At 42.3% G+C, this 25,317-nt stretch overlaps 1 protein-coding gene across 1 annotated transcript in view; it reads right to left on the reverse strand.

The window, feature by feature from the left end:
• ADARB2 (adenosine deaminase RNA specific B2 (inactive)) overlaps positions 1 to 25,317 on the reverse strand; it is a 379,575-nt gene that overhangs the window by 138,286 nt on the left and 215,972 nt on the right. Inside the window, exon 5 of the mRNA XM_030199275.1 lies at positions 7,316 to 7,430. Within this exon, the coding sequence (XP_030055135.1) occupies positions 7,316 to 7,430 (115 nt within the window). The remainder of the gene's footprint in view (positions 1 to 7,315; positions 7,431 to 25,317) is intronic.

The following is a 25,317-nucleotide window of genomic DNA, read 5'->3' on the forward strand; positions in this document are numbered from 1 at the left end:
CTACCGAAAGCCATTTTTCAGTGCACCTTAGTAAAAGGACCCCGTACTTTCTTTGACCCAGATTAATTACAGGCATTTCTGGCAACTCAGAAAGTAAAGCCTCCTGATCCTAGTGAAGTCCCTGAATGAGCCTGTATTTGGATGTAGTAAACCCTCAATCTTATTTTGTTAAATTGCCTTTATAACCTGATTTCAAGGTTTTGTTTCCTTTGGAATCTCCCCCATATTATGGACTATAAGCACTAATTTATTTTCTCATTATAGAGATGTTTCTCTTTTGCCTTTAAGTTTACTGAATGTGTATTTCTGTAACAAGATGATTTGTTGAATAATTGTAATTCATAATTTTCATAAATAAAATAATAATAAAAAAAAGAAATGGCCATGTGGTAAGTGGGAGAACTTACCGCCACCCATTGAGGGCTCCCTACGCTAACTTGGCGGTAACTGGACAGCATGTGGCACTGCCCGACTACCGCCAGGTAAATACCATTTCTACATAAATAGAAAATATTTTTTAGCACTGTAAATGGTACGCGCAGGGGGTGGGAACTACCGCTGGGTTGCTATGGTAGCCCAGTGGTAGTTCCTGCTTGTCCTGTGGTAGGCCCGCAGTGGGCATAAAAGGGCTTCATAATGCTTTGACTTAACTTATTTTTTTAATGTTATCTAGATTTCATTTATTTATTCATCTTTTAGTAGTTTTTTTTACATACATACATCCATCTCTACAGATTTCATATACACTTTTGATGAGGCACCCATCTTTTACAACATAACCATTTTATTTCCTTGATATGCATTATTTATTTGAGGCATGAGCTTTACTGACCCTTCAGCTACCATTTCTGCTCTGTCCGAACAAGCTTCTTCACAGAGGACTGCCTTCTTCCAAATCTGGGCGTCTTAACGCTAAAGGCATATGCATTATAATGATGTCATATTTTTGTACATGCACCAAGAGACAAGTCATACAGTGTTACTGGCTTTTAAGATGCTGTCCTTGACCGCGATATTCCCGCGCTTTTCATGAGAAGTGTAGCTGTTACTTTATTATCTACGCTATCATCCTAGAGTTTGATGGTAAGCACTATTCCTCTTTCCTTATCATTTATAATTTTTATGAGATAGATCACAGTGGTAGAATGTGTTGCCATTTAGTAACGCTCAGATTATTACTTAGCGTCACACAGAAGGTTTGCTGTAAGCCAGTCCATTTGCATTTTGAGAGTGCCGGTTCGGCTGCTCTTACTTGTAATATATGACATTTTCGAAGTTTATTTTTTATTTTATTTATTTTTATTTTTGTTACATTTGTACCCCGCGCTTTCCCACTCATGGCAGGCTCAATGCGGCTTACTTATTGTATACAGGTACTTATTTGTACCTGGGACAATGGAGGGTTAAATGACTTGCCCAGAGTCACAAGGAGCTGCCTGTGCCTGAAGTGGGAATCAAACTCAGTTCCCCAGGACCAAAGTCCACCACCCTAACCACTAGGCCACTCCTCCAAAATCCAGCATGTTTGCATGAAATATTTTGCTATTTTGACAGGTATGGTTGCTCAAATTTGGATAAATAGATATCATGGTTCACCATATCTTATTTTCACTTCATTCATTTTATTTTGCCACATTCTTTCCTTTCTTACCCCTATTACACTCTTTTATGCAATATATATTCTTTTGTAGCATAGATTTTTATCACTTCATACATCCCTCGCTTTTTGCACATTACACATGCACTTTATTGTTCATTTTTGTTCATTTATTTTTCATATTACTTTATATGCTTATTAATTTAGATTTATTAAATATGCTGCTCATATTATGTCTTGTTTATTTATAAAGACCCCTGATGAAGCCCTGTGCCAAAACATGGCCCGTGTTGGGTATACCTTGTCAGTACCTTCTGCATGTTGTATTTGAAGAATAAAATTTGTTTTGTGACCATCTTGGGACTTGTTTATGGTGTCTCCCACTCCGGTGTTGTGCATAACTGTGATGACGTATAGTTTGAAGGTAAGTATTCACTTGGGCAGAGCATGGATGGGCCATTCAGTTATGCATATAAATTAAAGAACAGCTATAATTTACACTGCTTTTTTTTTTTTTTTAGCAATCTAGGAACAAGATTTTACAGCACTCTACACCAGCACCTCCTTTCCTTTGTAGAACAGGGTCCAAATAGGCACCTTCTTGGTACCTAAAAATAGGTTCCCCTTGATAGAACTGCCTATAAGACAATTTTATAACCTACATGCTTGTGTAAGTGTACACTTACACACAAAAGTGCCAACACAGCCCCTAAGCGCTATTCTGTAACAGCATGTATAACATTCAATGCATGGAAATGCAAGGGGACCATACATATGGATGGACAAATGGGAGCCCCATGAGTGGCTTCCATATTATCACTTACCTGAAGGAGCTGAGATGCACCTTTTTACTTCTACAATAAGGTCTGACTCCTTGTGGTGAATGTGCCATATCTTGGCCTTGAGGGCGCTCGGGTCTCTGCACTGGTAGGATTTGCTGAAAAGACCAAATATGTCAGGAATTAAGAATTGTGGACCACAGGTTTCTTAGTGCAGAGTCCTTGGCCTCCACTCCAAAAGTAGTTGCTTTGAACCCTACTCCATTATATTTGTTCCCTTTCCAGAATTCTTTGGCTAGCTATTCTCTTCGCCCTTCTTCCTGACCCACCCTTCTTTCCTTTCGGTCAGATTGGACATCCACACTGTTGTCAAGGCACCAGGCCAGCATAAGTTGTACAGACCCGTTATGAAACTGTGCTTAGGATTTACAGGTTCATGGGGATATACTGTAGCCCTTATAGTGTAACAGGGAAATGTATAAAAGGAAACTCTCCAAGGCATAAAGGACTTCTCACCACCTATACCCCAGATATGCCTCTTTTTGGCCAGATGAAATTATCCATGCTGTTCCAAGCAAGAGTAGGTTTCATTGCCGATGAAAGGGTTATTTTTTTTGACTGGTAAAACTGTCCTCCCTATTTAACCCCTTTAATATCTGGACCCACAAATTGATGCATCCCCTGACTGTTGTCAAGTACCAGCCAGCCTCCCCTGGAGAACCCAGTACATTGAAGTGGTTCCTTACCTATTCAGCAAGTGCTGGATGTCGACCCAGGCAGTCATCAATTTCTTAATGTCGCACCTTCTTCTGCCAGCTATGTGGACAAAGTGCCCCGGAGCTTGAACCAGTGTTATCAGTTCCTTCTCAGAGAAATTCCTCAGGCAGGCTCAGGGTAGTATCTTACTTTTTTCAAACAAGAGAGGGCACTGTAACCCTCAGGGCCAGTGATACATATCTTTATAAGATATCTAGATAAAACCTACTTATTTGTGTATTGTAAATGGTCAGTGTGAAATTCAAATGCATCTGGATATCTCTTATTTGGTTAGCGCAGTATTGACCTAGGTTTCATGACCTAGTTTGCTCTCATATCATCTTAGTCACACATGTTCAGATATTCGGCTTAAGGAATGTAGCGATCAACAAGGGCTATCATTAAGATGTGTTATTTTACCACTAACTCATGCTACTTTAACACAGGTGTCATTTTATGCAAGGAAACCTAGGTACTAAAAGCTGGGTTTAACAGTAAAATAGCATGTCTTAACAGTAGCCTACTTCCCCCCCCCCCCCCCCCAAGATGGTTAAGTTTCTCCTTGTTTGAAAATTCACATCTTTCTCTGAATACATTGTTACGGCTGTTTCCTACTCAGCAACTTACTGCATATTGACCTACATGAGTTTAGCTTATTAATGGGTCCTTTTACAATGAGCTACAGCATAAAGTGGCCATACAGCGCCCATGCGCTGGTTCTTCCTGTGCTAAGGCCATTTCTGTTGCAGCTGTAAATTACGCAAGAAGACAGGAGAAGACACTCTGCAGTATCAGCACAAGAACCAACAGATAGCAGAGGTGGTCCAGAGAGACAATCATAGATTTGCCACATGCAATTTTATTATGCAACATCTTGACTCATCCAAGTTTCGACACAATGCCTTCATCAGAGGTCTAAAAACATATATAAATGTAAAATAAAAAACAATTATATAACAATGGTAAAATAAATAAATAAACATATATATAATAATAAAAAAACATCACCAATACTTTACCAGCAGAGCTTCTGTTGCCATTAGCACGTGACCATTGATAAAAATTACTTTTGAACTTAGTGGAATATAAGAATCCTATAGCATAGCATAGCACTTACAGGTACCTATTTGTAGCTGGTAAGAGCTCACATGGTAATCCTGCCCTAACCAGTAAGTGTGTGGTAATATAATGGTGCTAACTGATTAAAGCAGCCCTCCTGACAAAACCTCTCCCCATAAAATAGAAACATGTTTTAGCCTATAGATTAGCATGCACTAAAACAGAACTTACTGCAGAACACCTGAGCTTATCTTGTGGTACACCATAGGCGCAAACTAGCACCTATCTCAGCTTAGTAAAAGGATCCCTAAGTTACTGCCCTCCACATGAGTTTGTGTACAGAATCACACGTGCAACAGAATTGCAGCTGGGCTGTTCCACTGCAGTTTGTGTGGAAGCTATTTCCTGTGGTAATTTGATGGGGATTTTTAAAATAATAAAGTGGAATATTAAATAATGAACCTACTTAGGCCCTTCCAAAAACAGGTTCAGAGGCCTGAATCTGTCAGCCAGACCTAAAAATCATGCCCTCTGTGTAACCCAGAGGCTCATGAGCTCTTGTGACAGGCTTGCAGAAAGAAGAACATGAAGCAATTTTCCATGCAAGGTGTTTAATAAAGAATGTGGTTAGGGGCTTTTTCAGATATAATGACTGGAACATAGATAAATGGTTGCTGGCGAAATGGACCATGCTAATCGGTATGATGTTGCTTTAGCCCTTACCAATAATCTTGATCACTGTGGTCTGTACTAATAATTATCTACCTTGTGTTCGGAATTTATGCTAACGAACTGTTAGAGCTGTAAAATGGTAGAAGAGTATAAAATGCGTTAGATGACAAGACAAAATTGGAGAAGTACTCAGCGACAGCACTTCTGTGCAGCTTTGTTGTAACTCTCACATGAGAAAAGAATTATAGCTTGTTTTCTTGCTTGGTAAGTAATAAAGGGAACATTTTCTCATCTCTGCGTGGCCTTCACTTCTCCTCTCCCTAACTGTATGAGTGTGTGGAACATTCTATTGGGTTGGGGAGGGCAGGAAGATTAAACAATATGAAATCTGTAGGTGCCATATAGCAAGTGCAGATCTTCTGGTGTCAGTGACTCTTACCACATAAAAGTATCATGTGCTTATTTGAGCAGACAAACAGTTTTAAAAGGTGCACAGTAAGAGGTATAAGTTGAAACTCATCATAATCTGTAGATAATTATATGGAAATACTTTAATACAAATAGGAGGAAATATTTTTCCACTTAACAAACAGTTAAGCTCTGGAACTCATTGTTGGAGGATGTGGTAACAGCAGTAAATGTATCTGGGTTTAAAAAAGGTTTGGACAAGTTCCTGGAGGAAAAGTCTATAGTCTGCTATTAAGATAGACATGGGGGAAGTCACTGCTTGTTCCTGAGATTGGTAGCATGGAATGTTGCTACTATTTGAGTTTCTGACAGGTATTTGTGACCTGGATTGGCCACTATTGGAAACAGGATACTGGGCTGGATGGACCATTGGTCTGACCCAGTATGGCTATTCTTATATTCTTATAAAAGTGGTACCACCATCTTCTAGTTGGATACAGACTGGGCTTAAGTCACGTGGAGGGGCATTTTCGAAAGAAACGTCTAAGTCCGAATTTGGATGTTTTACAAAGATGTCCAAATTCTGAACCGGGAAGAAGGTCATTTTCGAAAAAGATGTACGTCCATCTTTTGTGTTCGAAAATACCATGGACATCCTATGATTAGGACGTTTTGCAATTTGGACGTCTTTGTTTTTCGGCCATTTTCGAAAAAAAAAAGTCCAAGTGTAACACATCCAAAGTCAAGCCATTGGGACATAGGAGGAGCCAGCATTTTTAGTAGCATGTTCCCCCTGACATCCCAGGACTGCAATCAGGCACCCTAGGGGGCACTGCAGTGGACTTCATAAAATGCTCCCAGGTACACATCTCACCATTGCTCCCTTACCTTGTGTGCTGAGCCCCCCAACCCCTGCCTCAAAACCCACTATCCCCAACTGTACACCACTACCATAGCCCTTACGGGTTAAGGGGGCTCCTATATGTGGGTACAGTGGGTTTATGGTGGGCTTTGGAGGGCTCACAGTTTCCTCCACAACTGCAACAGGTAGTGGGGGTATGGGCCTGGGTCCACCTGTCTGCAGTGTACTGCACCCACCACTAGACTACTCCAGGGACCTGCGTGCTGTTCTAATGGACCTGAGTATCTGAGGCTGGCATAGAGGATGACAAGTAATGTTCTTCAACACACTTTTTTTGGGGTGGGAAGGGGTTAGTTACCACTGGGTGAGTAAGGGGAGGTCATCCCTGATTCCCTGCAGTGGTCATCTGGTCATTTGGGGCACCTTTTTGTGCTTTATTTGTAAGAAAAACAGGTCTAGCACAAAATGTCTAAGTTTTAGTGCTGGACGTTTTTGCTTTGTTCCATTATGGTTGAAAGACGTCCAAGTCTTAGGAATGCCCAAGTCCCGCCTTCAACATGCCCCCGATACACCCCCTTGAGATTTGGACATGCTTCTGACGGACTTCGGAGAACGACGTCTAAAATGAGGTTTCGATTATACCGATTTGGACGTTTCTGTGAGATGGACGTCCAAATGCCGCTTATGTCACTTTTTGGACGTCCATCTCTTTCAAAAATGAGCCTCATAGTCAAGCTTACAACAAGCAATACAATCAGGCAGTGAAGGCAGTGGAGGCATTGCTGAGGAGGTTTTTTGTTGTTGTTGTGACAGTGGTATTGTAAACCCTGCCATTCTAATATGTTCTAGGTAATAAAATAAAAACTTTGTACAGTCCAGGTGCTAGGTTTTACAGACATGTACCAGCACAGTAAGACTTCTGATTGGTTGTCAGTGTGCCATTTTTTCTACACATTTTCTAAATATCAGATTAAGAAACCCTACTTTTGCAGGGATTTTATGACTATCAATATGTTTTGGAGCACCTGATAGAAGATTAATATTTAATATTTCATTCCCTTGGCTTTTTATACATTTGGGTTAGGAGTAGGATCTCACAGTACTCTGGGTCAGGTGCTATAAATAATATATCACTCATGAAAGTGCCACAGGATAAAAAAAAAAGAAAGAGGGACCTCTTACCTCTAGTCATCACAATTGCCGCAAGGACTTTGTGGCGTGCGTGAATGGAAGTGAAATTGTCTGTCAGTTCTTGAAACTTCTGCATAACCAGCTGATATATGGTGTCTGCAAAGTCCTGCAAGATCCAATCAATAGGAATGTGATCAGTATTTTGACTGAAGTGGTTAGGCATGTCTGAAGATTTGTAGAAAGCGTTTCCTCTTCTGGACATTTCTATATATTTTAGAAAACCATTCTGGCAGCAAAACAAATTTCCACACATGAATAATCAACTATCTCTAAATCATATAAAGAAACTATAAACATATGACTGTGAAGCACGTGTGTATATCCTGATATATTTTTATCTAAAACAACCAAATAATAATAATACCAAAACACATAACCCGCACTAGCCTTTCGGTTTAGAACAGTTTACAGAGGCTGGTTCTGGTTAGGCCTCAGGAATTACAAACAATTTAAAAGAGTCAATGTACAAAGTAAAAATATATCTTAATCTAAATCATCTAATTAAACCTATACTGAATTTAGTACATACAGTGGGGGAAATAAGTATTTGATCCCTTGCTGATTTTGTAAGTTTGCCCACTGACAAAGACATGAGCAGCCCATAATTGAAGGGTAGGTTATTGGTAACAGTGAGAGATAGCACATCACAAATTAAATCCGGAAAATCACATTGTGGAAAGTATATGAATTTATTTGCATTCTGCAGAGGGAAATAAGTATTTGATCCCCCACCAACCAGTAAGAGATCTGGCCCCTACAGACCAGGTAGATGCTCCAAATCAACTCGTTACCTGCATGACAGACAGCTGTCGGCAATGGTCACCTGTATGAAAGACACCTGTCCACAGACTCAGTGAATCAGTCAGACTCTAACCTCTACAAAATGGCCAAGAGCAAGGAGCTGTCTAAGGATGTCAGGGACAAGATCATACACCTGCACAAGGCTGGAATGGGCTACAAAACCATCAGTAAGACGCTGGGCGAGAAGGAGACAACTGTTGGTGCCATAGTAAGAAAATGGAAGAAGTACAAAATGACTGTCAATCGACAAAGATCTGGGGCTCCACGCAAAATCTCACCTCGTGGGGTATCCTTGATCATGAGGAAGGTTAGAAATCAGCCTACAACTACAAGGGGGGAACTTGTCAATGATCTCAAGGCAGCTGGGACCACTGTCACCACGAAAACCATTGGTAACACATTACGACATAACGGATTGCAATCCTGCAGTGCCCGCAAGGTCCCCCTGCTCCGGAAGGCACATGTGACGGCCCGTCTGAAGTTTGCCAGTGAACACCTGGATGATGCCGAGAGTGATTGGGAGAAGGTGCTGTGGTCAGATGAGACAAAAATTGAGCTCTTTGGCATGAACTCAACTCGCCGTGTTTGGAGGAAGAGAAATGCTGCCTATGACCCAAAGAACACCGTCCCCACTGTCAAGCATGGAGGTGGAAATGTTATGTTTTGGGGGTGTTTCTCTGCTAAGGGCACAGGACTACTTCACCGCATCAATGGGAGAATGGATGGGGCCATGTACCGTACAATTCTGAGTGACAACCTCCTTCCCTCCGCCAGGGCCTTAAAAATGGGTCGTGGCTGGGTCTTCCAGCACGACAATGACCCTAAACATACAGCCAAGGCAACAAAGGAGTGGCTCAGGAAGAAGCACATTAGGGTCATGGAGTGGCCTAGCCAGTCACCAGACCTTAATCCCATTGAAAACTTATGGAGGGAGCTGAAGCTGCGAGTTGCCAAGCGACAGCCCAGAACTCTTAATGATTTAGAGATGATCTGCAAAGAGGAGTGGACCAAAATTCCTCCTGACATGTGTGCAAACCTCATCATCAACTACAGAAGACGTCTGACCGCTGTGCTTGCCAACAAGGGTTTTGCCACCAAGTATTAGGTCTTGTTTGCCAGAGGGATCAAATACTTATTTCCCTCTGCAGAATGCAAATAAATTCATATACTTTCCACAATGTGATTTTCCGGATTTAATTTGTGATGTGCTATCTCTCACTGTTACCAATAACCTACCCTTCAATTATGGGCTGCTCATGTCTTTGTCAGTGGGCAAACTTACAAAATCAGCAAGGGATCAAATACTTATTTCCCCCACTGTATTTCCTGAACAGAAATGTTTTTATATTTCAACGGAACTCCATATAGGAGCCAGATGACCTAATTATATTTGACATTTCTTTCCCAAACCTGGCTGCCTGGAAAGATAGCAAATATTCAAAGATGTTCAGCCTTTTTACACCCCTAGGAGAAGGAAAAATTCAACAGCTGGCATTTCTATTAAGCACAGGCTGTGTCATAAAAATATATTCCCAGATATTCAATGCTGGCCGATATCTGGTTATCAGTACTGAATATCTGGGAATGCCTCAGACCACCACCTCTATCCGAATAATGGTGGTTTTGGAGCCATTATCAGCATAACTATCCAGATAGCTTACAGCCCATCCAGGACTCTGTACTCCACCACTACTGGTCAACTCTCCATTCCACCTGTCTTGATTATCCATCTTCATATGACTCATGCCTCTGACATCAGTTACATTGGTCCCAAATTATGGAACTCCCTCCCAGTATAAATACACATAGAATCTTCTTATCTCATGGAGAGGGTGGTTGATGCCTGGAATACCCTCCTGAGGGAGGTGGTAGAGTAAAAAATGGTGACAGAATTCAAAAATGTGTGGGATGAACATAGAGAATCTCTAATTAGAAAATGAATGGTATAAAAAAACAGAAAACTTAAATGGTTGCATGTGTGTTTGCATGTCGAGTGGTGCTTTAGATGGCATCTCTGGCTGTGAAGAACTAAGGCCAGTGCTAGGCAGGCTTGTAAGGGCTGGGTCCCATAAATGGCAATCTGGTTTAGTATGGGCTGGAGAGGAGTGGGGAGATGCTGGGACCAAGATGTTATTGTGAATGGATGCCTGTGCAGTTGGTCTGTTCTACATGCGTTCGCCTTACCCTTGGGAAGTTCTTCCTCATTTCAGAACGGGGAAGAGGAGAGGCAAAGTCTGGCAGTTTCCTTCAGTGTCGGGCAGATCCCAAGTTCTGAGGCAGACCGTGTTCGAGGAGTTTCAGGTTCCTGCCCATCCAAACGCAGGGACCACTTCAATTTTGCCAGAACTTCTATCATCCAGCAGGGTTTCTCTTAGCTCTGCCTTGAGGTCAGCTCCACCACAGCCCGGAAGAGCTAGTCTGGCAGGGCAGGATGGCAGTTTGGAGGAATTCCACCTCCTGGAGGATCTCCCTGTGTCAGCGTCTACCCCTGGGGTCATCTCTGTACAGAACTCATTAAGCCAGAGTTTACCACCTTTTGTGAGTACTGTTCTTGTTGTGGGTGAAAGGGCTCAGCCAGTCATGGTGACTTCGCTGGTTAAGCCAACAAAAGTAACTTTGGAGACTCTTTGGGAAGCCATGGACATAGTGAATTCTTCTTAAATTAAGGTGGTGTCTAAATTTTCTTCAGGCTGGAACCCTGAATGTTCAAGCTCAGGCAATGGAACAACAGACTGCCAAGGTGGTTACTTTGGAATCTAAGGTTTCTGAGCTCAAGAAATCTCTGGGACTTTGGTTAAAGATAAGATCTTTGTTTCAAGGAAAATGGAAAATATGTAAAATTGCTTGAGGAAGAATACTTTGAGATTTTTGAACTTCCCAAAGTCCCCATTAATTGCATGTGTTGACATGGTTAAGAAGTACTTCATTGAATTGCTTAAGTTTCTATTTGAGACGTTACCATTTTTAGTGACAGCTCAATACCTGGCCTTGTCAGGCGGTAAGAGCGGGACAGATCTACAGGAGGCAAATTTGACTGATTTCTTGGAATCCTGAGTGGAGCAGAATGGGTAAAAGTGAATCGATTTTTCACTCTTTTAAAAAGTAGAAAGACCAGGGGACACTCAATGAAATTACATGGAAATACTTTTAAAACAAGAGGAAATACTTTTTCACTCAAAGAATAGTTAAGCTCTGGAACTTATTGCTGGAGGATGTGGTAATGAGGGTTAGCATATCTGGGTTTAAAAAAGGTTTGGATAAGTTCCTGGAGGAAAATTCCATAGTCTATTATCGAGGTGCACATGAGGAAGGCCACTGTTTACTCCAGGATTGATAGCATGAAATGTTGCTACTAATTGGGTTTCTGTCAGGTACTTGTGACCTGCATTGGCCACTGTTGGAAGCAGGATACTGGGCTAGATGGACCGTTGTTCTGACAAAGTATGGCTATTTTTATGTTCTTATAGTATACTTAAGTGCACACTCGCTAAGGCCACACACTATTTCAAATCTTCCATTCATCTCTAAACTTCTCGAAAAGGTTGTCCTGGCACAACTTTTGGATTATGTGGAATCTTTTAATCTATTCCATCCCTTTCAATCGGGTTTTTGTCCAGGTCACTCAAGAAACCATAATGGCTTCTTTAGTGAATGACCTTCATTTTGCTTTTGAGCAGGGCAGTAGCTGTTAGTTTCATCAAATCTCATGGCTGCATTTGAGCTTGTTGATCGCTCTTTGCTACTTTCTAGGCTTTCCTCTTTTGGTCTCATAGGGGTAGTGCTTAAGTGGTTTTCTTCTTTTCTCACAGACCGCACTTTCTTAGTTTTTCTTCCTTCTTCTACTTCTGATCCTAAGCGTTTAATTTCTGGTGTTCCTTAAGGATCTGCACTTTCTCCAATTTTGTTTAATCTTTTTCCTACTCCTTTGGCATTTTTCATACGATCATTTTCATTTAGATTTTATGTGTATGTTGATGATATTCTATTAGTCTCTACTAAGGATTCCTCTGTTCCTGATCATTCAACTCTTCAAACCTGTATACACCTATTGACGAATGGCTTTCATCTAATAGACTTATTCTTAATGCATCATTTGGGTACTGGTTGTCATTCTTTTCCTACTCTAACTCCTAATATGCGAGGCTCACCTATTACATTAGTGGATTCTGTGTGATACTTAGGTGTAATTTTGGCATTTCAGACCCACATTTCTTCTAATGTACGATCATGCTTTTCTTCCTTACATTTTATTAGCTCCCTCTGTTACTACATAGGTGATACTGCCTGTGCTTCTCTGCTCTATTTAGTTATTTATTTAAATGCATTTATATTCCGCATTATCTCAAATTCTAAGTGGAACACAAAAAACAAGCATAATAAAATACATACAATAATATACTGGCAATTACGTAGATCAGAGATCTCATCAGCCTGCATAAAGAGAGTCAATTTTACAATCCACATAATCCCTCAGTAATCAAACTGCATTTACACAATAAGCCTGTTGAAAAAGAAATGTTTTTAGAGCTTTCTTGAACTCTTTTTCAGATTGAAGCTCTCAGATGGATAGGGGCATTGAATTCCACATTTTTAGTCCTATTACGAAGAACGCAGAAGATCTGTATTCTTCTAGTCTGATAGTAATAACTGATGGAACATCCAACAATTTTTAATTTGCCATCCTTAGTGCTCTTGGGTGCTGATAAAGTCTTAAATTCGAGGAGACCAAAACTGATACTGTATTATTCATTACATTAAAAACCAATGAAAGAATCTTAAAATGAATACATTGCTCAATAGGTAACCAATGAAGCTTTATCAATGTGGGGATGATGTGTTCAAACCGAGAACAGTCAGTGCTTCCCGTCTCAACTACTGCAATATTATATATTCTGGTCTCCCTGGTTCTTCTCTCAAATGCTTGCAAATAGTTCAAAATTCCTCTATTTGAATTTTGTCTCATGCTCACCATTATTTATTTATTTGTTGCATTTGTATCCCACATTTTTCCACCTATTTGCAGACTCAATGTGGTTTATAATAATACATCATAACAAGCGCCAATCCAGATTAGATAAACAATTGATTACATAAAGAACAAGTGTAACATAATGGATATAATCAATTCAGTAAATCAGAAGGCAGACAGATTATCGAGTAATTAGTGATTATGATGTTTCCCTTTTCTTTGCCTATTTTCATTGGTTCCTTTATGGCTGCAGGTGTCACCTATATGTGGGTACAGCAGGTTTTTGGTGGGTTTTGGAGGGCTCACACTTTCCACCACAAGTGTAACAGTTAGAATGGATTATGGGCCTGGGTTCCCTTTTCCACAGTACACTGCACCGACCACTAGGTTACTCTACAGATCTGCTTGCTGCTTTAATAGAACTGGCTGCAACATCTGAGACCGTCATAGAGGCTGGTACGTATTGTTTCTTTCACATTTCTAGGGGGTGGGAGGAGATCAGTGACCACTAGGGGAGTAAAGGGGGTCATTTGTTTATTCCTCCAGTGGTCATCTGGTCATTTTGGGCACTTTTTGGTGGCTTTAGTCATTATTAAAACAGGTCTAGCTCCAAACGTCTTAGTTTTAGTCCTGGATGTTTTTGTTTAGTTCCATTATGGCTGAAAAACATCAAAGTCTTAGGAATGCCCAAATCCTGCCCTTAACACATCCCGACACACCCTCTTGAGATTTCAACACACTGCAGACAAACAACATAGAAAAACATATGGAAAATGGGTTTCAAAAATAATGATTTTGATGATTTGGTGAGAAAAACGTCCATCTGCCAGTTTATGCCACTTTTAAATAGTAACATGGTAACATAGTAAGTGACGGCAAATAAGACCTAAACGGTCCATCCAGTCTGCCCAACAGTCACACTCATTATCAATTCATGATTAAATCAACAATGAATGTGATATTATATACTTTATCACGAGTCTTTCTTTGGTGTTTCTGGGACATAGACTGTAGAAGTCCGCCCAGTTCTGTCCTTATGTTCCACCTACTGGAGTTGCCATCAAAGCCCACTCCAGCCTATCCAATTCCATTTTGTCATTTGCGGGACCCAGACCATAAAAGTCTGCCAGCATTGTCTTCAGTTCCAGCTACAGAAGTTGCCATTGAAAGCCCTTTGCAGCTTATCCTAAACTGGATTGCCATATACAGACAGACCTACAGCCTGGCACCAGCCTAAGGGGTCCTTTTAGTAAGGTGCACCGAAAGTGGGCTGTGCTAGTGTAGGCGCGTGTTTTGGGTGCACGCAGATCCATTCTTCAGCACGCCTGTAAAAAAAGCCTTTTTAAAATTTTTGCCAAAAATGAACGTGTGGCAAAATAAAAATTGTCTCGCATCCATTTTGGGTTTGAGACCTTACCGCCAGCCATTGACTTAGTGGTAAGGTCATGCATTAACCATGTGGTAATTGTCTACACGCATAGAATGATGATTACCACCTGGATTCTGTCAATGCACGTAGCGGACGTGTGTCAAAAAATAACCACAAAGGCCACGTGGTAGTCGGGTGATAACTCCAAATTGACAAGCGTTGGGTGCGCGTAGGCACCTACGTGGCTTAGTAAAACTGCCCCTTAGTTCTTTACAGCCAGAGTAGCCGTCCAAGCGTCATTCACACACCCACCCCCTGCAGCCATTTTAGGTTTTTCTTTTTTTAATTTATTTTTGTTTTCTATCATCTATTTTCTAAACAGAGTTCCTCTGTGTTCATCCCACACCTTTTTGAATTCTGTCACTGTTTTTGTCTGTTTTTCTCCTTTGAAAATGAGCTCCATAGTAACCTCTCAGGGGCATAATCAAAAGAGAAGGGCGCCCATATTTTGACACAAATCGGGAAATGGGCGTCCTTCTCTCAGGGTCGCCCAAATCGGCATAGTCGAAAGCTGATTTTGGGTGTCTTCAACTGCAGTCCGTTGTGGGGACGACCAAAGTTCACGGGGGCGTGTTGGCACCGTAGCAAAGGCAGGACTTGGGTGTGATTAAGGGATTTGCGTCCTCAGCCGATAATGGAAAAAAGAAGGGCGTCCCTGATGAGCACTTGGGCGACTTTACTTGGTCCATTTGTTTTCACGACCAAGCCACAAAAAAGTGCCCGAACTGACCAGATGACCATAGGAGGGAATCGGGGATGACCTCCCATGACTCCCCTAGTGGTCACTACCCCCCTGCCACCCTCAAAAAAACAACTTTAAAAACTTTTTTTGCCAGCCTCAGATGTCATACTCAGGTCCATCGCAGCAGTATGCAGGTCCCTGGAGCAGTTTTAGTGGGTGCAGTGCACTTCAGGCAGGCGTACCCAGGCCCACCCCCCCTACCTGTTACACTTGTGCTGGTAAATGTGAGCCCTTCAAAACCCACCCAAAACCCACTGTACCCACATGTAGGTGCCCCCTCACCCCTTAGGGCTATGGTAGTGGTGTACAGTTATGGGGAGTGGGTTTTTGGAGGGCTCAGCACCGAAGGTAAGGGAGCTATGCACCTGAGAGCAATTTGTGAAGTCCACTGCAGTGCCCCCTAGGGTGCCCGGTTGGTGTCCTGGCATGTGAGGTGACCAGTGCACTACGAATGCTGGCTCCTCCCATGACCAAATGACTTGGATTTGGTCATTTTTGAGATGGGCGTCCTCGGTTTCCATTATGGGTGAAAACTGGGGAAGACCATCTCTAAGTTCGCCCATCTCGACATTTAGTTTGACCATCTGTAAAGTCGACCTAAGTGTTGAGATTTGGGCGTCCCCGACCGTATTATCGAAACGAAAGATGGACACCCATCTTGTTTCAATAATACGCGTTTCCCTGCCCCTTTGCGGCGCCGTCCTTACAGATGGGCGCCCTTAGAGATGGTCAGCCCCATTCGATTATGCCCCTCCACGTAACTTTGTAAGTCTATGTGCTTTGAAAATGAGTCTCAATCTGGTAATATCATCCCTCATCACTGATTTTTCTCTTGTTTCTTGTAACTATGACTCTTCTGTGCTTAGCTCCACTGTCCTTGTCTCCACCACCTCCACATCCGTGCAATTCCACTGAAACACTACTTTCAAATTAGTCAAAGAAAGCAAATGCCCTTTAATAAAATCCAGAGGATCATGCACACAAACTTACGAATATTTACCTTCAAAGCCTATGCAATGTTTAATAACTGTATTTCACAGTAAGCACAGAACATGTAGTGGAGTTAAAATAAAGTATAATTCTAGAAAAAAAGTTCCTCTCATTATATAAGCTTTCCTATTCATTTTGTGACAAACCCTCAAATGTTATTGAATATTCAGCACTACTATTTTGAATTATATAAATAAACTACAAGTGCTCTGGTTTGCACCGGTGGTCTTCAGGGTAAAATTGACATTCAACAGCAGTTGTGAGAATATTAAAATCAATAGATTGTAAAATGAAAGAACCTTTAGTAAACATTTTCTATTGAACCCTTGTCCTTGGGTTTATAGGACAGAAAAACCAGAAAGGTTAAATCTGCATATAGGCGGAGTAAAATAATTTCCAGAAAGTGCTGGATTTCATTGTCTTATGTACAGTGTTCATGGGCAAAACATTTTTGCAGTGCAATGACTTTTTGTAATGCAATGTTAATATCATATCAAAACAGTATAAACTTTAAAAAGGGCATCTAGTATAGTGCATTTTCAGGCATCTATTTTAAGTATATTTTGTAAAGAAAAGTAGGTGTCCACATTTAAGCCATACTCTGCCCTGTAGACGCCAACTGGTAAAGTACATGGCATCAAGCATGTATTTTTACACCAGTTAGTATTTTATAAAAGGTTATTTACACTCATATGGGCAAAATGACTTCATAAAATGACTTTCTAAAAGTGTATTTTTATTTTAATTGATGTATGATGTCCTAACGCTGGGGGGGGGGGGGGGGGGGGGGGAGATGCCTTACTGGATTCCAGCACCATTCCAGGCAGCAGTGGAGGGGGACCATTCCCGGGGTTGGGGGAGGCAAGGTTTTGTATCAGGGGGATTGAACCTCTCGGGAGGGTTCAGGTGATTGATTGCACATCTTGGAGGGGGGATTGGGCCTATGCATCTAAGCTAATGGACTACTGATAGTGTCACTGCACCTACTGATTCCTCTTGAGGTGGTGGTAAGTGCAGCAGCACCGCTGGCAGTTGTGACAACTTATCCATAGCAATGATGCATGTGTTAGCTTTCACACCAGGCTCTGTGACAGCGTGAGCCAAAATGAATATTTGTCTAAATCACTGATGTAGCTATGTGGGGCCAAAGGGGCCTGGGCCCCCCCAATTTTGCTCTGGGCCCCTGGTTTGGCTGGCGGGGTCCCCAACCCCCGCCAGCTGACGCCTTCATCCAGCGCTGGTCTCCGGCGCTACCACATTGCCTGCCCTGCTCTCTTTTCCCCTCACGTCCAGCACACTCCTTTTAGTGAAATTTCTTTGAGCTGAACTCATGGACCCCTCTATTGCAGCCACTGGCAGTGAGTTCCCTGTCTTTGGAGTGCAGAGTTCGGTAGAAGACGGAATCTGTCTATCCAAAGTGGGAGAGAAAAGAGAGTGCTCAGGGGAGTTTCTGTAGCAGACACTACGAAACAACAATGCACTGCAAGTGAAGATGAGCAGTTCTCAGAAGGAGTTGGTTCAGCACAGGGCACTCTGGTTTCAAAGAGAAGATTGATGAAGGTACAAATCTGGATGTTAACTCTGGTGTTCCTTTTTCCTAGGTATTTTCTTGTGTGAGTTTTGGAAGTTGGTGCTGTTATGAAATGGTAGGTTTGTTCTAAGTTCTGAGAGACAAAGTTAGGCCTGGGGCAAAAAACTCCCAGGCTTCCCCCTGTGCATGCCTCCCCCACCCCGTGTGCACCCCCTAACCCCCCAGGCATGCTTACTTGCTTATTATTAGTCTCCTGCTCCTGTGTGCCAGGTCCGCATTAACTCTGCTGTGCTACACAGGTCCTTCTTCCTGCCGCATCCCCTCCCGTGTTTGCAGAAACAAGAAGTACTTCACACAGGAGGTGGGATGAAGCAGGAAGGACACGTGGCCAGCAGAGCAGAGTTAACACGATAACCCGGCATTGCGCCACACAGGAGCAGGAGACCAATCAGCCATGTTGGTGCTGGGCAGGCAGGCCCCCCCTTGGAGGCTGAGCCCTGAGGAATCTTGTCCCCCCTGCCCCCTCTCTCAGCAGCCCTGGACCTGGGCATCTGTATTCCACAGGGGTAGGGGGAGAGGGAAAGAGAGGTGGGTGTCTGTGTGCTGCAGGAGGAGGGAGGGGGGGGGAGGGAGAAAGAGCCAGGTGTCTGATCCTGCAGTGGTGGTGGTAGAGGGCAGCAGGAAGAGAGAGAGAGTCAATTGTCTGTGTTTGGGTGCAAGAGATGGGGAGATACAGTATGTTCAGGTGGAGGAGAGAGAAAGCTTGAGAGCTACATGAGGGAATTCAGTTATGGGGGATGGCCTTTGGGAGAGAGCAACAGAGGTCACCAAGAATAAGCTATGAGGGTATATGCTTTAGTGAGTGTTTTTAGAGTGTTGATTGAGTGAAAGCTGTGTGTACTAGAGGAGAGGGGTTTGAGACAGAGCTCTGGGGGGGGGGGGGGGGAGGGAGGGTGCTGGGGGAGACACTGAGAGCCACGTGGGGGGGGGGGGGACGTGTATGTGTGCCAGAAGGATCAATTTACAATTTTAAAGTGTAGTTCCCTTTCTTTGAGGGGGGGGGGGGAGTTTTGAGAGATGCTGGTTCGGATTGGGGAGAAACAAATTGTGAGGCTCCTTCTGGGAGGGGGGAGAGCAAGAGGTAATGAGAGAGGCTACTGCTTGGGGGGGCAGAGAGGAGAGATTCGGGGAGGTTAATGCTAGGGGCATGGATGTGACATTAAGGCTGAAGGGGGGGGGGGCTGAGTAGGCGAAGGAGAGGCTTTAGACTGCAGCTGCTGGGAGCGGCTGGATTAGCAATGGGGAATGGTTAAAACCTGCAGCTACTGTAAACAGGTGGGCAATGGAGCGAGGCTAATGCTGCATCTTCTGGGGTGGATGGGTAGGGGTGTACACCCCCTGTCCATCCCTAATAGCTACAGCTTTAGCCTCTTTCCTGTTGCCTCAGCATCCACAGCCTAAAGCCCCTCTCCATTACCAGATAGGCCGTAGGTAGGTTGGTAGGCAGTGGAGAATAGCAGTAGCCTTTTATCCACTCCTTCCCTGCTACTGTAATAGATAGCTTGCTATACATCACAATGAACACATTATGGATGTGTGATTTATAAATGTGCATAAATAATTTCAGTCATTTCAAGACTAGCTCCTAGATTTTTGGGCTGACTCCTAGATTCTAAGAAAATTTGTTGAGGCTTGTTCTATAAAATATGAATTTTGGGAACTATCTTGGTTACCAGGGGAATACCTGTTTTGGGCTCTAGCGATGAGCTTCTTGTAGATGGAGTTTTTAAAGAGATCTGCTTAATAAATGACACACATTCTATTTACTTCCTTTTCATATATATTAGTCATTGGAAAAGTAATGGAAGCCATGCTGAAGGAAAGGATAGTGAATTTCCTGGAAGCCAATAAGTTGCAAGATCCGAGACAACATGGTTTTACCAAAGGGAAATCGTGCCAAACGAATCTCATTGAATTCTTTGACTGGGTGACGGGAGAATTAAATCAAGGACGTGCTATGGACGTCATCTACTTAGATTTCAGCAAGGCTTTCGACACGGTTCCCCACAGGAGGCTCCTAAATAAACTAGACGGCCTGAAGATAGGACCCGAAGTGGTGAACTGGATTAGGAACTGGTTGACGGACAGACGCCAGAGGGTGGTGGTGAATGGAGTTCGCTCGGAGGAAGGAAAGGTGAGTAGTGGAGTGCCTCAGGGATCGGTGCTGGGGCCGATTCTGTTCAATATATTTGTGAGTGACATTGCCGAAGGGTTACAAGGTAAAGTTTGCCTTTTTGCGGATGACACCAAGATTTCCAACAGAGTGGACACCCCGGAGGATGTGGAAAACATGAAAAAAGATCTGAAGAAGCTAGAAGAATGGTCTAACATTTGGCAATTAAAATTCAATGCGAAGAAATGCAAAGTGATGCACTTAGGGAGTAGAAATCCAAGGGAGACGTATGTGTTAGGCGGGGAGAGTCTGATAGGCACGGACGGGGAGAGGGATCTTGGGGTGATAGTATCTGAGGACCTGAAGGCGACAAAACAGTGCGACAAGGCGGTGGCAGTAGCTAGACGATTGCTAGGCTGTATAGAGAGAGGAGTGACCAGCAGAAGAAAGGAGGTTTTAATGCCCCTGTATAAGACGTTGGTGAGGCCCCACCTGGAGTATTGTGTTCAGTTTTGGAGGCCATATCTTGCGAAGGATGTTAAAAAAATGGAAGTGGTGCAAAAAAAAGCTACGAGGATGGTATGGGATTTACGTTCCAAAACGTATGAAGAGAGGCTTGCTGACCTGAACATGTACACCCTGGAGGAAAGGAGGAACAGGGGTGATATGATACAGACGTTCAAATATTTGAAAGGTATTAATCCGCAAACGAATCTTTTCCGGAGATGGGAAGGCGGTAGAACGAGAGGACATGAAATGAGATTGAAGGGGGGCAGACTCAGGAAAGATGTCAGGAAGTATTTTTTCACGGAGAGGGTGGTGGACGCTTGGAATGCCCTCCCGCGGGAGGTGGTGGAGATGAAAACGGTAACGGAGTTCAAACATGCGTGGGATATGCATAGAGGAATCCTGTGCAGAAGGAATGGATCCTCAGAAGCTTAGCTGAAATTGGGTGGCAGAGCAGTTGGGGGGAAGAGGGGGTGGTGGTTGGGAGGCAAGGATAGGGGAGAGCAGACTTATACGGTCTGTACCAGAGCCGGTGATGGGAGGCGGGACTGGTGGTTGGGAGGCAGGAAATACTGCTGGGCAGACTTATATGGTCTGTGCCCTGAAAAGGACAGGTACAAATTCAAGGTAAGGTATACACATATGAGTTTGTCTTGGGCAGACTGGATGGACCATGCAGGTCTTTTTCTGCCGTCATCTACTATGTTACTATGTTACTATATTTCTTCCCCCCCCCCCTCCTTTATTGTAATATTTTCCTTTTATTTGATAAATCCTTAGTGTTTTTGATATTTTTTCTTTGTATCTTCACTTTTCTGTACAAGTGTTTTTTTTTTGTATTTAGAGAAAACTGATTAAAAAAAAAGATAAAAGGAACGGCTTGAGGGGGACGTGTCAAGATGGCTGCGAAGTAAGACGCTGTGAGGAGAGCTTCTGCAAAGCTGGGAGACCTTTTTCTTCCTAAAAAGTTTAATTACTATGCCGCATACAAAACACAAAAGGACGGTGAGACATGTACCCCCCCCCTCCTCAACCTCCACCCCGACCCAGCCTAGCATTGAGCGTTACCTCACTGGGACCTCTCAAACGTTGAGGGAAACGGATCCCATTGTGGCAATATCCAGAGAGGGGGAATCACCACTGGGAGAGGAAATTTCTCTCTCACCGCCATCATTGCTCTTTCCTCCATGCCCGGCTTCGGCAGCTGCCCTGGAAGCGACTCAGCCTGTAGCCGGAAGTGCTCCAGATGCGTTGCAGAGCGAGGGACTAGAGCCGTTGCGAGAGAAGCCGAGGACCGAGACCAAACTCTCAGAGAAAGAAACGGAGGTTAATCTGGAAAAGATCTGGTGGATGTTGACTGAAATGAACTCAACCCTACAAAAGTCGTCAGGTGAAGTACTAGCTCTTAATGTAAAATTTCCTGATTTGAAAACCACGGTAGAATCAGTTAAGCAAGAACTAGCAGTTAAAGTTATGAATTTACAAGAAAATGTTGAAAAACTTCAAGACTTTAAACATACATTGGTCAAAGATAATACTGAGATACGTTGAAGAATAGAACAGATTGGAAATTATAACAGGAGATTGAACTTGAGAATTCTTAACTTCCCTAAACTTCCAGGGAATTCCCCTTTGGACTTATTTAAAAGATACCTAAATGAAAACTTGAAAATACCACTAGACGTTGTTCCTCTGATTAACAAAATATATTATATTCTAAATTCTAATAGGGAACAGGGAAAAAAGAGAGAAGCAGAAAATTCCAATATAGATCTGGATAATTTAACAGTTCTCTTGGAACAAACTATGGATACAAGAACTGAAAGAACTACACTGCTAGTGTCATTTGTATTTGAACACGATCTTAATCATATAATAAAATTATACTTCAAGAATATTAACTCCCTCTTTGGCAGAGAAAAAGTGTAGATATATCCAGATGTCACAAAACAAACAACAGAAAAGAAAAGCTTTAGCTTTGAAAAAAAGGACAAACGAAATAGGAGGAACTTTTTTCCTAGCGTATCCCTGTAAATGCATTGTTAAATTAGGCAATACTAAATATGTCTTCTATTCACCAGATCAGTTAAAATCATTTCTAGATATGAAGTATTTGTAATAACAGCTTGAAATTTAAAGATGGGGTTGACGCAGCTTGAGTTCTTTTATTGCAATTTAGTGTCTAAGTAATCTTCTCTATTCAAAATCCCCCCCATTATTAAGTGGTCTGAGAAAGTGTAACTTTATTTTGAAATTTTATATTGGCTAAAATTTACTAATATTATTACTTATTTCCTTATTTTTCTTCTTTTTCGAATGGGAATTTCATTTGATTGTATTTAATTTTAGCCAAATGTTAAAGTGTTATTTTGGCTGTATTTCCAGATAAGAATAATCTTGTCAAATAATCTGAAATAAATAAATATATAATAATAAAAAAGGAATGGCTTGAACCTGGTAACTTCCAAATGGAAGTCGCAGCATTCACATGTGAATATGATGATTTCAAAGCTCCCACGTGTTCATGGTGCCACGTGCACGCATAGCTGTCCTATTTCATAACCCTACCGAACTTGTAAAAATAATACCAATTAGGTAGTGAGGCAACATTTTTAACTTCTTTTAGGGGTGGACATAAACTGCATGGGATTATGGAGAATGCCACCCTTAATCTTTCAAGTAAAGCACTGGCTGAAACAAGCACTGTTTTTAGAACCTGTATGTGCCTTTGGGCAGGTTTAAATCTTGATGGGGGAATTTTAAGAACATAAGAATAGCCATACTGGGTCAGAATAATGGTCCATCTACCCAGCATTCTGCTTCCAGCAGTGGCCAATCCAGGTCACAGTACCTGGCAGAAACCCAATTAATAGCAATATTCCATGCTACTAATCCCAGGGCAAGCAGTGGTTTCCCCTATGTCCATCTTAATAACAGACTATGGACTTTTCCTCCAGGAACTTGTCCAAAACCTTTTTAATAACTGCCATTACCACATCCTCTGGCAACAATTTCCAGATCTTAACCATTCTTTGAGTGAAAAAATATTTCCTCCTATTTGTTTTAAAAGTATTTCCATATAATTTCATTGAGTGTCCCCTGGTTTTTGTACTTTTTGAAAGAGTAAAAAATTGATTCTCTTATACCCGTTCTACACCACTCAGGATTTTGTAAACCTCAATCATATCCTCACTCAGCAATCTCTTTTCCAAGCTGAAGAGCCCTAACCTCTTTAGCTTTTCCTCATACGGGAGGAGTTCCATCTCATTTACCATTTTGGTTGCTCTTCTTTGAACCTTTTCTAATTCTGCTATACCTTTTTTGAGGTATGGTGACCAGAATTGAACACAATACTCAAGGTGAGGTCACACCATGGAGCAACAGAGACATTAAATATTCTTGGTCTTATTTTGCATCCCTCTCCTAATCATTCCTAGCATCCTGTTTGCTTTTTTTTTTTTTTTTAACTCTTTAAGACTGAGTGGTATAAATGTATGCAGATTCATTTTACTTGTGATTTTGCAGGATTTGTGCTAATATTTTATAGAGCTTATCCAGTAAGCCCTCCTGGACATGGATTTGTCACCTGTACCTGATTGTAACTCACCTCACGTATAGGTTTGGAAAGATAAGTTGCAAGATACAAAGTATGAGAGCTAGTTGAATAAATCCCCTTCCTTGCATCCCAAGGAGGAGCAAGATAGGGCCCTGAGTGCGAATCCTTGGATACACAAGTGTAAATGTGAGGCTGTTAATATCTGCATCCAAACTGGTCCACCCATCACTGTTATAAAAGTGCAGTATTCATAAATTCACAGGTTAATATTCAAATGCCACACTTGATACTTGTTTTTTTTTAATGCCCACCCGAGCCATTTAAATAGTTTACAAATATTGGCACTATTTTGCAGTCCATGCTATTTCATATATTCAGTGCCAGCTATCAGTGTAGCACTACTGCTATGTGGACAGTTAGGGGCCCTTTTACTAAGCCGCATAAGCGTCTACGCGTACCCAATGCATACCAAAATGGAGTTACCGCCCAACTACCACGTGACTCTTACGATAATTTCATTTTTGACGCACATCCGATACGCGCATCCAAAAAATAATTGTTTTTCTGGCACGCGTCCGTTACGCGCGCCAAGTGGCAGTGGATGCACGTAGGTCATTACCGCCCGGTTACCGCATGAGACATTACCGCTAGGTCAATGGTTGGCGGGAAGGTCTCAGACCCAAAACGGGCATGTGCCATTTTGATTTTGCCGTGCATCCATTTTCGTGCTGAAAAATGGATCTGCACGCACCCAAAACATGCACCTACACTACCACAGGCCATTTTCAGCGCGCCTTTTTATTTTTTAAATTTGTACCCCATGCTTTCCCACTCATGGCAGGCTCAATGCGGCTTAGGTACTTATTTGTACCTGGGGCAATGGAGGGTTAAGTGACTTGCCCAGAGTCACAAGGAGCTGCCTGTGCCTGCAGTCCTTAGTAAAAGGACTCCCTTAGTGATGTTCAGTTTAAATGCATTTAGCTGTATATCAGACTGAAGGTCCATCAAGCCCAATATCCTGCTTCCAGCAGTGGCCAGTTCAGGTCACAAGAACCTGGCAGGATCCCCCAAATTAACAAGATTTCATTTTGCTTAACCCCAGGGATAAGCAGTGGCTGTTCCCAAGCCTACCTTAATAGCAATTTATGGACTTTTCCTCAAGGAGTTTGTGCAGATCTTTTAAACCCAGCTACATTAACTGCTCTCACCACATCTTGTTCTAATGAATTGCAGAGTTTAATTATGTATGGGGTGAAAAACGTATTTTCTTCTATTTGTTCTAAATGTACTATTTA

Source organism: Microcaecilia unicolor, chromosome 1, assembly GCF_901765095.1.
Source record: "Microcaecilia unicolor chromosome 1, aMicUni1.1, whole genome shotgun sequence".
NCBI lineage: Eukaryota > Metazoa > Chordata > Amphibia > Gymnophiona > Siphonopidae > Microcaecilia > Microcaecilia unicolor.